The 17141-nt window shown below is 33.5% G+C and overlaps 1 protein-coding gene and 1 long non-coding RNA gene across 4 annotated transcripts in view; one reads left to right on the plus strand and one right to left on the minus strand.

Moving 5' to 3' along the window:
• The window catches only part of LOC128206826 (ethanolamine-phosphate phospho-lyase-like), a 29173-nt gene that overhangs the window by 3947 nt on the left and 8085 nt on the right, over window positions 1-17141 (minus strand). The window contains exons 5-11 of one of the 3 annotated variants that reach the window (XM_052909524.1): window positions 16113-16203; window positions 15450-15566; window positions 9855-9937; window positions 7652-7746; window positions 6279-6391; window positions 4244-4398; window positions 3864-3953 (exon numbers count right to left, since the gene is read on the minus strand). In XM_052909524.1, coding sequence (XP_052765484.1) covers window positions 3864-3953; window positions 4244-4398; window positions 6279-6391; window positions 7652-7746; window positions 9855-9937; window positions 15450-15566; window positions 16113-16203 — 744 coding nt within the window. Of the gene's footprint in view, window positions 1-3863; window positions 3954-4243; window positions 4399-6278; window positions 6392-7651; window positions 7747-9854; window positions 9938-10659; window positions 10743-13686; window positions 13770-15449; window positions 15567-16112; window positions 16204-17141 lie in introns of all 3 variants that reach the window. The other 2 variants (XM_052909510.1, XM_052909516.1) reach the window with 2 other exon arrangements.
• On the plus strand, window positions 10-3857 carry LOC128206841 (uncharacterized). Its single transcript, XR_008256601.1, has 3 exons — window positions 10-759; window positions 1382-1524; window positions 1926-3857. It is a non-coding gene; the product is annotated as an uncharacterized LOC128206841 (long non-coding RNA).

A 17141-nucleotide genomic window follows, 5' to 3' on the forward strand; every position in this document is an offset into this window, starting at 1 on the left:
GAAGCATTGTTTTCAAAACTATATATTACTAATGAACCTGTGAATCCAATCATATACAATTAGATATGCATCATGCCCAAAATATTTCATGTCAAGAAGTCCTTCATAACAAGAGGCCCACAAGGGCCTATGTTCTACTGGCATGACCTTTAGTTAATTCTTTATCCAAAGCAGGTACATACTAGTATTAGGCAATATACTGCAACTACATTCAAAGGGAAGCAATCAGTGAACCAAATGTTTTACTAAGCGCGAAGGGAGAGAAATACTGCAATAATACACAACTTTCTGTACAAGTTGTCTCCCTTAGAGTTTACTTTTGCTAGGGCTGCACAGCTTTAAGGTATTAGCCATGTAATACAACTCGGGAAACATCGGGTAACATCGACATATATCGCCACTCGCCGTAACAGATCGCGACGAACATCGGGCGTATTCGGCCTATACCGGATGTTGCTATTTTTAGAAACAGAATGTATTTCCCGGCTATTCATAGGTCAATAATGGAATTTCTACATCGTAGGATTGGGAAACATTGTGATGTTTTTCTCATGAATATACGTTTCTCATGAATATACGTTTAAAATAAATAAACACTAAAAGTACACATTTGATTACGATACATCTAACAATTTGAGTCATTACAGTAAAACATGGATTATAAGTGAAATATACGCGTAAGAGAAGATTTTCTCTCGAAAAAACGAACTGTCAACAATCGGCATGGAACTGGGATATTCGTATCAAAGGGCTCAGAATGTAAGTATCCTTGAGCAGTTTTGTACGTTGATGTGTTCAAAAACGTTTGTTTTTTAATTTATCTTTGGAATTCTTAAATCATTTTTATTAGCTAAATGTTTAGACAGCATATTCATATTTTACATGTACTTATGTACATGTTACATATTTTATATGTAATTATGTACATAACTTATGTTTAAGATATGATATGAGTATGTAATCTTTAAATTGATTGTTTTATCTTAGAAAAAATATTCGACTTAAAATTTTGTTTAAAGATGATGTGTTTTGGTACGTGACCTATTTCTAACATACCACAATACATGTACATACCAGTTATTTGTTTACAAAATGCATATTTTCAAAATTAACCTGTGAAAAAAAGTTGTATGTGGTTTGGGGCTTGAAGCCGCATCTGCTAGGACACTATTGACATTCATTGGCTTGGTGTAGGTCTCGTTAAAACCCCATACTGTTGTGAATCATTATCAACCATATACACAACAACTACACATTTATGCCTACCAACCCTTACTCTTGGCTAAAACAGATATTAGTGCAGAATGTATAATACTTGTGCATTTGTATTTTACGGTGGTAGTTTCTGCTGGTTGATAATCAGAAGTCTAATTACTTCCAGGCAGGAAAATGACTGAATATTACTTAGTCAACAACACTGGGTTATGAAGAATTCCAGCCTGCATTAAATACTATGTTGGATCCTTGAGAGCGGATTTGACAGCCATGTCCATCCACAAGGCAGTCGCATCTGATCGAGATGATGTGAGTATTTCATATTGAACATATTTGACTTGGTTTTTGTTTTTATAAACCTACTGTATTCAATAATCAAGTGGTGGTGGTGGTGGTGGTGGTGGTGGTGGTGGTGGTGGTGATGGTGGTCAAGTGGTGGTGGTGGTGGTGGTGGTGGTGGTGGTGGTGGTGGTGGTGGTGATGATGATGATGATGATGATGATGATGATGATGATGATGATGAATTTTATTGATAAATTTAATAATTTTCTTTATATATATACATGTATGTATCAGCTTGTTGTTGTTTTTTCAAAATGATGTCGAGAAATATTAAACTGTATATATTTTATTTTGTATATGTATGGCAGTATAATTATCTATACTAATTAGTTAAAAAGGCTTTAAAGTACAACTTTTTTCCGTTACAGCACTAAACATTCTTGATGGGTAAAGTACCTGAAGGTGCATGAAAACCAAATCAGCATTGACTCAGCATTGAGTAGTTATCATCTGTGTGCACACACACAAGTACAAAGCATGGGAACAGACCAAACTTCAAATTTTGAAGAGTGAAGAATTATTTTGAAAAAAAAAATTGTTAGACTACCAATGACAAAATAAAACAGATATACATCAAATTACCCACAGAGATTGTTTACATGTTATAATATTAAAAAAAAACATTAGTTGAGAACTTTCACTCTGATATTTTTTGAGGGGCGAGCCCACTTATTGTTCTTGTTTCTTCACATATTTTAGTTTAAAAGTACACTCATTTGTTTTAAATTCTGTATTCTGAGTTAGTATCATAAGTAAAATTCATTTATTTGAAAGAGTACATTTTATGAATAAGTCCAATTAAGCTTTATAAATTTTTACAAGAAAAAGGTTGATTTTTAAGCATTTTTATTAGCTATAAAAATGTATGGTAACATGACATTATGTATATTTTCTTCAAAACTGGACGGTAAACTATCATAAATTGTCTTTTAAATTGTTCAATAGACATCATAGATAATATCTAAAATGATTTTAGCAGCTTGCCTTATAGTTAATTATTTTTTATGAATTTTATAAAACTGCTATATATTTTCAAACATCGAAAAACTGCTCTTTTCCGAGGAATCATAAGATCAATCAAAATGATTTTTTTCCATGTGTATCAATAATGTGTTCGTTTGAACTTTAGTTTTCTGTTAACTGAAGTTTATTTTACCAGAAACTGTTGTGTTTATTTCATAATCTTTGATAATGCGAAAAAAAATCAAATATAGACAAAATATTTACTTGTCGCTCTTTGTAGCCCTTGGAGTTTGGGGGTGGGTGTAATGAAACATAAATATTTTTTTTAATTCACGGTAAAAAATCTTCAAAATTTTGATAAAAGTCCCATAGTGTACCGTGATTATAACTATGTTGTCGGTTAAAGCTTTTAAAAAAGTGTGTATTACGCGGCTAATACCTTAAGGGCCATAATCCAATCATGCATGGACGGATATGGCTGATTTAAGAAAGATACCTAGCTCTCATCTTAACCTTACTTTGGCTAGTAGAGCTCCAAATTAGTATGTAGGCCTACCTTATGATTAAGTCTTTAAGAAAACAGGGTGAGAACTTAACACCCAGTTTCAACAACTCTCATTACTAGCTTAACTTACAAGCGCCACTAAGGTGTTTTTTAGGTTTTCTGCTTTCAATGGTTACCATTCCAACAAAGGAGGTTAGATAAAAGGTTAACGCCAGGTTTTAAAAGGGACATCCTATGATGCTGCAGAAGATGGACAGACTGCCATAACAGAAAAGGGCACATTGAATCGGGCTGTGAAGAAACTAGAACATAATAAATTTGACAGAAAGGTTAAGGATTATTTAAAATACAAGTGATATTTTGTTTAGTTTAAACTTATTTATGTTATAACAATTGTGAAGCAATTTATTCCAACATTATATTAATCACTCTGGCTGGCATTATGTTACACAAGAAAGTGGTCTTATGTTGTGGGGGAAACCAGACTACCATGAGAAAACCAACTTTTCCAGCTTGGTTACCACAAACCCAACTCAGATGCACCCAGGCCAGGAATCAAACCCTGGTAGCCTAGGTGAGAAGGTTTCAACTGCCAAATATGTAAAGTTTAAATGTAATCATCTACGTTTTATATAATCAAAATGGAAAAAATATTTGAAAGTATCTAACATCTAATTATATGAAGGTGCTGGTCTCCATGATGGCAGAAGGCTGCTACCAAAAAAAGACAGAGTGCAGGACCCTTAACACGCATAACACTAGCTAAAACCCTAGTAATATGCCACTTATATCTATTTATCGGCTTACAACAAAACTACTTGCACACAATAACACATACTTGTACACGAGGGCCTCTGCAGCATCCTTGTTAGGCTTCCTACTTTCCTTGTCTTCCACAATTTCCACGCCAACCAGCATTCCGGCACCCCTACAATTTTTAATAACAATAATTTTGGCTGTTTCTATTATCTAAATGCCTCCAAAGGCATTAAAAGAAATACACAACTGCTCGACCAACCAGTTTTCACAAAACTATGATCATATATTATTTCATTTTCTTTTAATTTGCCCATTACACTTTTACCTGTAATCAATGCAGATATGGACTAAATACTGATTTAATGATGATTAATTAATCAAGAATCTTCATATAATTATATTAATAGTTCATCATTTTTATATTTTTACCTATTACCTTTAATACATTTATTTGGCTACCTGACATCTCCCATGAGTCTATGTTTCTGCAGAATAGCTTGGAAACCGTCCTTCAGACACTTGCCCACAGATTTGGCACTGGACAACAGATGCTCGTTACGAATCACATCAAGTACAGCCATTCCCATAGCACAAGCCACTGGATTACCACCATACTGTTTAGTGAATATATACAAAAATATTTAAAAAAAATATATATTCGTTTTTAAGAACTTATGTAGGATTCTATATCATTTCTTGGAATTTATTCCAATAAATATCTATAAGTAGAATATTTCCCTACAAACCAAAAATAAAGCCAACACAAACTTATAACAAGAGCGCTACAAGTGGATACCAGCACTCATCCGGCTAAAAAAAATAATTCTATACTTCATGGAAGTGTTGCCAAAACAAACACATTTTTCAGATTTTTTTAATGATTTTTTAAAAAACATCTATAATAAATTTAATTTAAGACAATCATTACAACAAAAAATCTCTTAAATTCAGTGGAAGAAATGGGGCCAATTGCAGGCAAAACAAATATTTTGTCACATTTTCACACTGGATTGCTGTAAAATTACTTTTTTCAACCAATGATGTCATGGGTACTTGTGCTCACAAGCATTAATACGGTAGAAGGTCTGAGTTCATAGATTATTAACATGAACACTGAAGAAACTACTGCCATAACAATATCTCAACAATGTTAACACTGGAGACAGCATGCCATGACAATATCTCAACAATGTTAGCACTGGAGACAGCATGCCATGACAATATCTCAACAATGTTGGCACTGGAGACAGCATGCCATGACAATATCTCAACAATGTTGGCACTGGAGACAGCATGCCATGACAATATCTCAACAATGTTAACACTGGAGACAGCATGCCATGACAATATCTCAACAATGTTAACACTGGAGACAGCATGCCCTGACAATATCTCAACAATGTTAACACTGGAGACAGCATGCCCTGACAATATCTCAACAATGTTAACACTGGAGACAGCATGCCCTGACAATATCTCAACAATGTTAACACTGGAGACAGCATGCCCTGACAATATCTCAACAATGTTAACACTGGAGACAGCATGCCATAACAATATCTCAACAATGTTAACACTGGAGACAGCATGCCCTGACAATATCTCAACAATGTTAGCACTGGAGACAGCATGCCATAACAATATCTCAACAATGTTAGCACTGGAGACAGCATGCCCTGACAATATCTCAACAATGTTAACACTGGAGACAGCATGCCCTGACAATATCTCAACAATGTTAACACTGGAGACAGCATGCCCTGACAATATCTCAACAATGTTAACACTGGAGACAGCATGCCCTGACAATATCTCAACAATGTTAACACTGGAGACAGCATGCCCTGACAATATCTCAACAATGTTAACACTGGAGACAGCATGCCCTGACAATATCTCAACAATGTTAACACTGGAGACAGCATGCCCTGACAATATCTCAACAATGTTATCACTGGAGACAGCATGCCCTGACAATATCTCAACAATGTTATCACTGGAGACAGCATGCCCTGACAATATCTCAACAATGTTAACACTGGAGACAGCATGCCCTGACAATATCTCAACAATGTTAACACTGGAGACAGCATGCCCTGACAATATCTCAACAATGTTAACACTGGAGACAGCATGCCCTGACAATATCTCAACAATGTTAACACTGGAGACAGCATGCCCTGACAATATCTCAACAATGTTAGCACTGGAGACAGCATGCCCTGACAATATCTCAACAATGTTAGCACTGGAGACAGCATGCCCTGACAATATCTCATCAATGTTAGCACTGGAGACAGCATGCCTCGACAATATCTCATCAATGTTAGCACTGGAGACAGCATGCCCTGACAATATCTCAACAACTTAAATACTGAAGACACTAATGCCGACAATATCTCATCAGTGTTCTTAAAAAAACACACACAAAAGCAATATTAGACATATTTGACAAAAAAAGCAAATTGAGACATTTATACTTTAACAGGCTTACCGCACTACTGAACTCTTTAAGGGAGTCAGAAATCTCCTTTGTGGTGACGACCATTGACATTGGATGGCCATTCCCCATTGGCTTACCCAGGGTGATTATGTCTGGCACAACATCTGTAAGACAAAAGCATTTGGTCAAACTTTGTAATTATGGGTCAAACAATACAATTATGGGTCAAACTATGCAATTATGGGTCAAACGATATAATTATGGGTCAAACGATACAATTATGGATCAAACTATGCAAACTATGCAATTATGGGTCAAACGATACAATTATGGGTCAAACGATACAATTATGAGTCAAACGATACAATTATGGGTCAAATTATGCAATTATGGGTCAAACTATGCAATTATGGGTCAAACGATACAATTGTGGGTCAAACGATGCAATTATGGGTCAAACTATGCAATTATGGGTCAAACTATGCAAACTATGCAATTATGGGTCAAACGATACAATTATGGGTCAAACTATGCAAACTATGCAATTATGGGTCAAACGATACAATTATGGGTCAAACGATACAATTATGGGTCAAACGATACAATAATGGGTCAAACAAAACAATTATGGGTCAAACTATGCAATTATGGGTCAAACTATGCAAACGATGCAATATGAGTCAAACGATACAATTATGGGTCAAACGATACAATTATGGGTCAAACGATACAATTATGGGTCAAACGATACAATTATGGGTCAAACGATACAATAATGGGTCAAACGATACAATTATGGGTCAAACTATGCAATTATGGGTCAAACTATGCAATTATAGGTCAAAATTTATAATAATGGGTTAACTTTATAATAAAGGGTTGAACTTGCAATTATGGGTAAAAGTAAACCATTATGGGCCAAACTATACTGTTTAAGATCAAACTTAACAGTCTCAGTTATATAAAAAGCATTACCCTTAATTCCTTAAGCTTTATGTTTTTCAGTTATATTATACTCGATCTTTTAATCAATGACCTTTATGAACCGGCCCATTTGCAATGGCATTCAATTCCATCTGAAATTCTCACTCGATGTCCCCACATCTCCCAAGGCCCTTCTGAACAGCAACGTAACTCCCAAATAAAAGTCATATCTAAGATTGCCATGAACACAACAAGACCATACCATGATTCTGGCCATGACCAAGGCCCAATTTATGCATGAGAACATGGCCTGTCTGAACGTCTGCAACAAACCCCATCTCTTCTCAGGAAGTACCGCTCACACCATAAAAAATACTATGACACTGGGTTGCTGAAATTCTCCCAACATCTAAAGATTCCAGTCTGAAATTTGTTGACAATACACTCTCCTACCAACTCCCACGAAACTATTAGTTCAGACAGCTAACAAAAGATTGTACCATGACTTTCGAAGGCCCAGTATGCTTCTCCACACCTCCCAAGACCTGTCTGAACCTCGTCTGCAATGCACACTCCCCCTGCCTCTCGAACATATCTACAAGATAAAAATCTTGGAAATACTTGTATTGATAATTATTAAAAAAAAATATGTACTTGAACAATGTTTATCTTGATAACCATGGACTGATGTACACATCTTAAAATTAATTTAATCACACTCCAACACTAAAAGTATAAAAGAAAAATAAAAAATAAAATAACTTGAAATATTAATCAAAGAGATTGAAAATTCATGAAGTCATGCATACGCCAGATCCTTTTATTCATTCTTATCCTAGCCTGCTGCTGTCCAAACTCCATGCCCAAATGTCTTATATTTGACAAACATAAGGCCTTCCTTGGCTTAATCATTTAGGCAACAGAGCCAAAAATTAAAGATTGCATGTAAAGTATCAGGGTGATCAATTGTCAAAAAAAAACATATCAACCAACCAGCCTCTTTAAATCTGGATCTAACTCAAAATAACTTCCTCAGGCTTACGTGAAACACTTGTAGATCACTTTTTTGAATTGTTAATTCCAAGTAGCAATATCATTAATTTTTAAACAAATTACTGATAACAGCTAGAATGAATTTACAAATAATACTTTCAATTCAATAAGAGACTTTAACACAATTAAATGAACTAATCTTTTAAAGTGATATCATAAGATTTGAATTATTATTCCTGAAGAAACACTTCTTTGTATAAGGGGTAATGCAATAAGAAAGAGCACGAACACATATTTAATGGTGAAACAGCCATCTAAGAAAATGAAAATGTCGACCCACACCTCCATAAACAAAATTGATGAAAATCTAGCAATGAATTTATATTGGACTAAAAAGGAAAGATACTAATTTTGTTTGTGTAAATACTAGAAATGTCTCTCAAATTACCCTTGACTTTCAACAAATTTATTTTCTTGGATTAAAACACAAAAGTTGTGTAAGTTTGATTATAAATATACTCTCGTGCAAGGGAATCATATTGATAATGAAATTAACCTACATTTCCAAAAACTAGAAGTGAAATTAAGTTTGTTAAGTTAAATCTTGATACATTTTAAACCGATTGCTTTAAATATTAACATAAAATTAACAATGACCAAGTTTCAGCATAATGAGGCTCTTACTTGTGTTAACTCAGATCACGTGAAGCAGCATAGATTAAAGCTGCACTCTCTAAGATTGACCGTTTTGAAAAGGTTTTTTATTTTTTGTCTTGGAATGATCAAATATTTCGTAAATATCTGTAAACCAGTGAAACAAGATTGCTGACAAAATATCAAATCACAGTTTTTCATATTGACGTTCAAAAATTGATGTTTAATAGCTAGAATAGTATCTAAGGCTTAATAAAAATGAAATTTTCGGCAGTTTTCTCAACAATTCAGATGTGTTATATTGTGAGTTATCTTTTATGACTCGATTAAAGGCATTGATAACAAACTTAGCTAATTCCCAAACAAAAACTAAAATAAGGTCAAAAGTGTCTATTTGTGAGAGTGCAGCTTTAACAAAGAAATAAGAGCAAAATAAGAAATTGAGCTCCATCAGAAAAGCAAATGCAACGTTGACATTATACAAAAGCACCTTGAAGCAAACACTATCAGTTGTTTATTTCATTCGTTTAAGGGGCATAATCTGAAGATAAATTTAAATGGCCAGAGTTATGGGCCTTGCTGCATATAGTCTCTGGCATCATGCGTACCAAGTTTCAGCTGAATATTTTTGTAAATGTTTTTTGAGTTATGGCCAAGTTTTGAATGTCTGCACAATTGCACCAATAAATATACCAAAGCTGTGCCAATACCCCCCACACACAGACAATCTAACTGGGGTACAACAAATGCATTGTCACTGGTAACATGACTACCAAGTTTTGAATGTCTGCACAATTGCACCAATAAATATACCAAAGCTGTGCAAATACCCCTCACACACAGACAATCTAACTGGGGTACAACAAATGCATTGTCACCGGTAACATGACTACCAAGTTTCATGAAGATATCTTGATATAATTTTTAGTTATCAACAGAAAATAAATATATTCACAATGATAACAATCCTGACACTAAGGCAATAACGGTATATCTTTTTTCATTGAAACACAGACATGCTTATATTGACAATGGATTTGCAACTACCACGTGTACCTATATGTAAGTCGTAAGTAGTGCTTTGGCGGGAATATCATCCCAGGGAGTGACATATTTGCCTCACTCATATACCCAGCAATCTGTTAAATATATATGTAAAACATATAAATAGACTGTCTTAACATGATCTCTTGAAAAGTCTTTCTACAACAGGCAAAGCATTGGGTGCGTAAACAAGTTGTAGCAAAAAGTTTGTGAAAAGACAGAAAAATTACATAGTGCCAGAAATGTACTTACCATTTAAATACCATTCTTAAAGTCATTAAAATTCAATGAATAATGATAATGCAGGCATCCACAGAAAACATGCCTGTTGTTAGGTTTCCTATATTAGTTTTCTTTTAGTAATCAGACTATAAAAGTCATTGGTTTTCCTACATTCTTCAACCAAAGGTGAAAACAGCATTTATGAAAAGCAATTTAAGTGTGTGTATACCACATGATAAATTCTGTCATAAATGCTACATCAAAAGGCAAGACTTTTCAAATTATCAAACTCCAGTAATAAAAACAAAGGCGGGGCTTTATAAGCGGCATAGACTGCCCTTTGTTTTCATTTAAAATGGTTTAGTTAAAGAAAAATTATCTTTGTTTTAAGTCTTCATTTTAATCAATATCTTGCACTCCAAAGTAGCATATATGATGTAATTTATCATGTGGTATACACACACTGAATTTGGTTCAACATGTCATCTTTAATAGGAGCAAATGTTCAAGCTAACTTGGGTCACACAATGCAATGCTTGCCTGTAGATGAAAGAGATATCACAACATGTGCTTTATCACCACCATGCCCCCCTACCTGTAGACCAAGGGCAGGTACGATTTGGGTGGAAATACCATCCCTGCCTTTGTCAGATTGGGCTCACTAATAAATGCTGCTACCTGTGTGAATTAAGACAACCTGTTAGTACATCCTTGTGCATAAATTAACAACATTTTTTCTCATCTTTATAATCAAAATGTTCTTGTTCCAGTTGCTTCACCTGGGTGTGGCACTTCATCTGTTAGCTCTCGAGGCCCCTAAAACCGATTCCCATGCAATGGAACGTAAGCAGAGACCCCTTCCTTATTCCTTTAGAATTTTGCTGCCTTGTGGGAAGCACTATTTGTATTCACACATCATTCCTTCTAAAATGAACTGTAAAAACATGCACATTCATGTTTTGTTTTGTTTTTCAGTTGGCAAATGTTGTGTAAGAGAAAGGGTCTTGCAAGTATGCAAAAAAAAACATTCACAAAAATGGCATTAAAGCGCGTCAGTACCTGCAATTAAACACCTTTACAGTGATGATAGATGCAAGTTTTAGTCCTGACCCAACTTTCCCGCCCATAGGAAAAATATGTCACACAATAAACTCTGAAACAATTGTCTAATTATGATGGGAGATTAACTGAATCTCATAAAAATATATCAAGTCGGGGCATGTTTCTTGATTCATCAAATTTAAACCAATAGTTTTTGCTTTCTCGAAATGTATCTTGCAATTAAATTTGAATTTTATGTCTGGGTAGGTTTACAATATGCAACTTAAGTCAATTTTATGGTCAAACATCATTGACTTCATTCACTGTATAGGCCCGATATATATATTGAGCAATCCAATTAGCTACATCGTTCTTAAATATTCTTGAACACAAGCCCTGATAAATCAATCAATCATACTTATTGATCTTAATAAATCCTTCCCATAAAGTTAGATTGTTCAGTGAAGTGAATGGCAAGCAAACTTAAGATATATGTATTAGGCACCATGAGTACAATCAGTCTCAGGTCCAAGTTCACACGCAAGTGACAAAACTTCAAATTTTCATTTAAATGCAACTGTCAATCTAGTTGGGTATTGGCCCCAATTTCACGAAACTTCTTAAGCTTAACAGGCTAAACTTGCTTATTTCAATCAGCTAAAATACATACTTATAGTGATTTTTTTTTATAAATGAAAAACGGTTTATTGCTTTAATCGTAACGATAATACCTATCTTAATTTAAAAACAATTAAAGGAGTATATAAAAATGGAAAATATTGAAAGACAAAAATAGTGAGTTTAGCTTAATCCTGTTTAAGAGACTTAAGAAGTTTCGAGAAATAGGGCCCTGATTATGAACTTTGTTCAATTTTATAACTATTTTTGAAAATTGCACAAATATTAACATTTATTTTTTAAAATGAATGGAGTACAGAGTAATATTTGTAATGTAATATAAGTGCTTTTTTGAGTCTGAGTCTAGCCTTGGACTTGAGGCTGTTTGTAATCATGACCCCAGATGATGTTAATTTTGATGGTGGACATAGGTGGCAGTATCGGCTTAAGATGGTGATAACATTGTTAAAATTGACGTGATATAACTTTGTTGAAATTAACAACGTGATATAACTTTGTTGAAATTAACAACGTGATATAACTTTGTTGAAATTAACAACGTGATATAACTTTGTTGAAATTAACAACGTGATATACCTTTGTTAAAATTAACAACGTGATATAACTTTGTTGAAATTAACAACGTGATATACCTTTGTTAAAATTGACAACGTGATATAACTTTGTTGAAATTAACAACGTTATATACCTTTGTTAAAATTAACAACGTGATATAACTTTGTTGAAATTAACAACGTGATATACCTTTGTTAAAATTAACAACGTGATATACTTTTGTTAAAATTAACAACGTGATATAACTTTGTTAAAATTAACAACATGATAAATGACATTGAGCTTGGATGCACAAACATTTAAGTGAAAACAGTGTTTAAAAATTATAAACTTTTAATCCCATTTCTATTATGCTATTTTTTGAAAGCAGTACATGTATATATATAACTAGATCCAAAACAAAAATTTCATTTTTGATGAGAAATACTGCCAACCATGACCATGACAGTAACTATTATTAGTAATTGAACAGGACCCAATGCTTCAATATTTAGCAGTAAACAAAAAAACTTCAGAAGGAAAGTCTTTCTATAAATTGACAACTGCAACTTTTCAAGACCATTTGGTGTAGTTTTTCAGTTAATCCATTGGACAACCGGCGACTGGTCAATTATCTTAATTATGCAAAAAAGGTCATTTTCTGTATGTTTTAAGGGTATCTAATTGCCATAGATGATAAGATCTTAATAAAATTATACTAACTGTCAATTATTTAATTCAGAAGAGAAATGCATTATAAAACACTTCTTCTATGCCAATATGAGAACAATTTTAATTTCTAGAATGGCACAGCTAAATATTTCAGCAACTGAGTCTGTTTCATTAAAGGTCTTAGTTGCAAATTGTAGTGTTCTTAGTCTCAGATTTTCATTATCTATGTAATACCATAAATGTTCTATTAGACTTGCATGGTGTCTGTCTTTTTAAGAATCCTGCGGACTAAATAATACTTTAAAAGAAAGAATGAGTTAAGTTTTGCTCTGTTATCAATGCTGGTGGCGTGTAACCTAAATTACACAGTAGGGTATGGGTTGATATGCATGATGTCAGCAGCCTAAGCATGTGCGATATAAACAAATGGTGCTGATGTTAGGCTTTTCATGGGAATAAAAAAAAGTTTGAAGTTTAAGAGTTAGATAAGCATTGTTCAAGTGGCAGAACTAGAAAATAGACATCAACTCCTGTGATTTTCAGACATGCACGCTTAATAGGATAGTTACGGTAGGTTATTTTGTAAATTGAAATTAAACCAGTCCAATGATGATCAAACAGATTTAAGATTTCTGAATATTCAACTAAGATCCTTTAATAAAACAGACTCGTATAGCCTATTTGTTAAAACTAAAAATTGGGGAGGGGAGATTACATGCATGCAATCATTGAATACCTGTAAACTAATTTGAAAAAGTTAGCAGGCGGCACGACTGTTCCAGCACTCGTCATAACTGGTTCACATATAAACGCTGAAATCTGATTGGAGGAAAATGAATTTCTTAAATGCACACAGATGCAAAATGATTGTATTCTATGTTATGTCATACTTGATAGACTAAGTTATTTAGTTCACATTTAAAGGCCACCAAATGCTTCTATAAACCTGATAAAATTCAAATAGTGAAACACTTCTTGTACACTACATCTTATATCATGACCAGCAATAAAGCTGCACTCTCACAGATTTTACAACTTTTTTTTGTTTGTCTTCGTCTGGAAACCATTGATATAAAACTGCTGAAAAGATCAGATCACAGTTTTTATATTAATATTCACTATATAATGTTTTATGACTAAAAGTGTTACTAACATGTTAAGAAAAATGAGTTTTTCGGCATAAAACATAATTTTTGAAAGTAAATATGATAACCTGCGATCTGCTCTTTTGTCAGCAGTCTTAAAACACTGGTTTCAGAACACTTTCTCAAAAATTGGCTGATTCCAAGACAAAAATTGTTAAAATGGTCAATCTGTGAGAGTGCAGCTTTTAAGTTGAAAGAAAATTGTAATATAAAGCAACAAAAAATGAAATACATTTCGACCCAAACGCCTAGTCTTATTATGTCAAATGGGGTCTTTTTGGATATCTTGTAAGATGAAGTAGGCCGCCTTTATGCTGTACTTCAGATTTATGTATATTGGGCTGCCAGCTATAGTGTAATTATACACCAAGCATAATTGCCCATCATAAAAAAGAGTGATATTGACTCCTTTGATTCTGAAAAGAAAACAAATGCCAACCCACATAATAATGATAATGCAGATTAAAGGGACTCTCTCCAAGATTTCAGACAGGGCGCAAAGGGAGAAAAGGGCTCATAGTGTTGGGCTGTGTAAAGAATTTGAACACAGAAAATGTAAGGAAATTTCCCATGAAATTTGGTGTTTTTTGTATACAATACTCCTAAGACGCGATCGGTTTTTAGAACAAATCCAGCACTTTAATTTCTACAAATCTATGATGATATTCTAGCGAAACAGTCATTTATGGACTAAATTTGTTAATTTGCTTGAAAAAAATCGCCGATTTTCTAGTCAACTGTGAGCTCTCTTATGTTGAGGTAGGTTAATAATATAACAAGTAAACGCGGATATGGATTTATTACATCATCAGATCTTTGAATAGTATCAAATTTTGCACAACAGTGGTCAAAATTTGCGCAAGTCTGCAGACTCTGAACAAGTAAAATGCCTTCTGGGCTTTATCAAATTAAATCATCTTATATAGAAATCTTATATCAGACATCGCGAAAGTACTGAAAAGGTGTTGGTCATTTGGAATGACTGCCTCCAATATTTTGTCTGTCCAAAGAAAATTTGCCAGATGGACAGTTTACATTGACAAGGAATAAAAAGGTATAAACCAGTTATTTTTGTCAGGTTTCGCTCCAATTTTTTTTAACAAAACCATTTCCTGACACTCGCACATAATTGAAACAAAAAATTTGATTGGTCGTTTTGTTGGCAATGTGTATTTCTAATGTGTATCTGTCTATCCAACGGTTTTTCCGGATGTCTGTTATATAGAAGGGATTTTTGAAATTTTGTTATGCCATTGGTGTGAGAATTTGGGCTTGTTAATATAGTCTTATTGACTAAAAATGAAAGTTAAACTTAAATAAACAGCATTAAATAACACCAATAAAACAAGCATACCGTTCGTCCCTTGTCAAGTGCCTTAGCAATAGCGACCTTGACCTCATTTGCGTACAGATGTCCTGGACTTACGTTGTCTTCTCTGTATTTTCCACGATAAACATCGGGACATGGAACCTGCGCATGAAATAAATCATTCAGCCACAGTCCGTGCAAAATATATTTTAAGTGCTACTAGCACTTATAACTTCAATAACAAACATAAATTTTGAGTGAAAAACCTTTAACTACTTTCTAAATAATGCATTTATTGAAAATATTTAATTACTGATAACTAGATAGTGACAGTGTATTTAATAGCTGAGAACGCACAAATATTAAATGACTAGTGGGTCCTAAAAGATTGACAGAGGTAAACTTTCGTCCAATATAAGGTAGAAATACCACCTTTGCTGCACCTTTCTTACAAATTTAACATGTTATCCTTCATAAGAAATATTGTTTCATCCTTTTCGAAAAATTAAAACAATTGCATTAATTGTGGTACTGCTTATTTTGGAGTAAAAGTGCATCTTTAAGTTCTCATCTGGATTTTAGAATAACAAAAGTCTGTGAAGTAAATATCAACGCTTGTCTATTGTGTGTGTTTTTTCAGTAAAATAACGCAATTAACAAATATTTTAGCAAGAGTAATAAAATTATTTTAGAAACAAAAAAACTTACAACATGGACCCAGTCATCAATGGGCATATTGTGTTGTTTAAGTCTTGACGGGCTGATCTTGATCAGGTTCTCAGTATTCCCATGATAGGCACTAAAACAATCAAAATAATACCTATTAAGAAGTTATTCTACAAATGTATTACATGTTAATACTTATTCATTTAAGCTTGAGTGTGAATACAGCTGAGACATGATAATAGATTGAATTTCCCAATCGTAAAAATTGAGATGTCAAACAGACATTAAAGGCTTATAACCATACATGCCGTATTTCTAGAGACCCCAAGAGGATTGTACCGAAAACCAGGGGATTTTCACATTAGCCCCAGGAGTTTTTAATTCCTCTAAAACCAATATCTTGTACATGCCATATTTCTGGTTGGCATTTTTTGTGTGTTCTGCTTTTAACAACAATTTATTTAACTACTATTTATTTTGACAGAAACATACATGCCATATTTTCTGGAGACCATTCAGGGGGATTTGTTCAAAAGGCTGAAAATTCAGGGGGATTTTGTTTGTATTCAGGGGGATTTTTTTAGCAGGTCTAAGTTGGCGAAATTTTAAAGTATTTTTAGACGCAAGTATGAAAAAATGTATTCACATATAGTTTGCTTTGAAAACTCTAAACTTTTTCATTATACAGAATTATTTTATGTCATGACTTATCATATTTTTATGATACACTGTCATGTCATACTGTAATGCACTTGCAGAACAAAATATATCATTGGAAAAATATGTTTTCGAGACAATTAAATTAAATTTACTTTTCTCCAAAGTCTTTAAAAAATTGTGCTTAATTTTATCAGCTTTGATGACTTTCAGACAATAAGAGAATAGAATAAATATTATTAATTTCTTCCTTCCAAAAGAGTAATATTTCTTTGCCTTTGATAATTACTACAAATTAATTGATCACTTGTTGTAAAAGTTTCCTTTTGGAGAGTTTCACTCACATACTGTGGTTTCACTTTGTCATTATTGCCTGATGTAAAATTAAAAAAAAAAAAATAATTAAATTCCGGG

The sequence above is a fragment of the Mya arenaria genome, chromosome 2 (assembly GCF_026914265.1).
Source record: "Mya arenaria isolate MELC-2E11 chromosome 2, ASM2691426v1".
Taxonomy (NCBI): Eukaryota; Metazoa; Mollusca; class Bivalvia; order Myida; family Myidae; genus Mya; species Mya arenaria.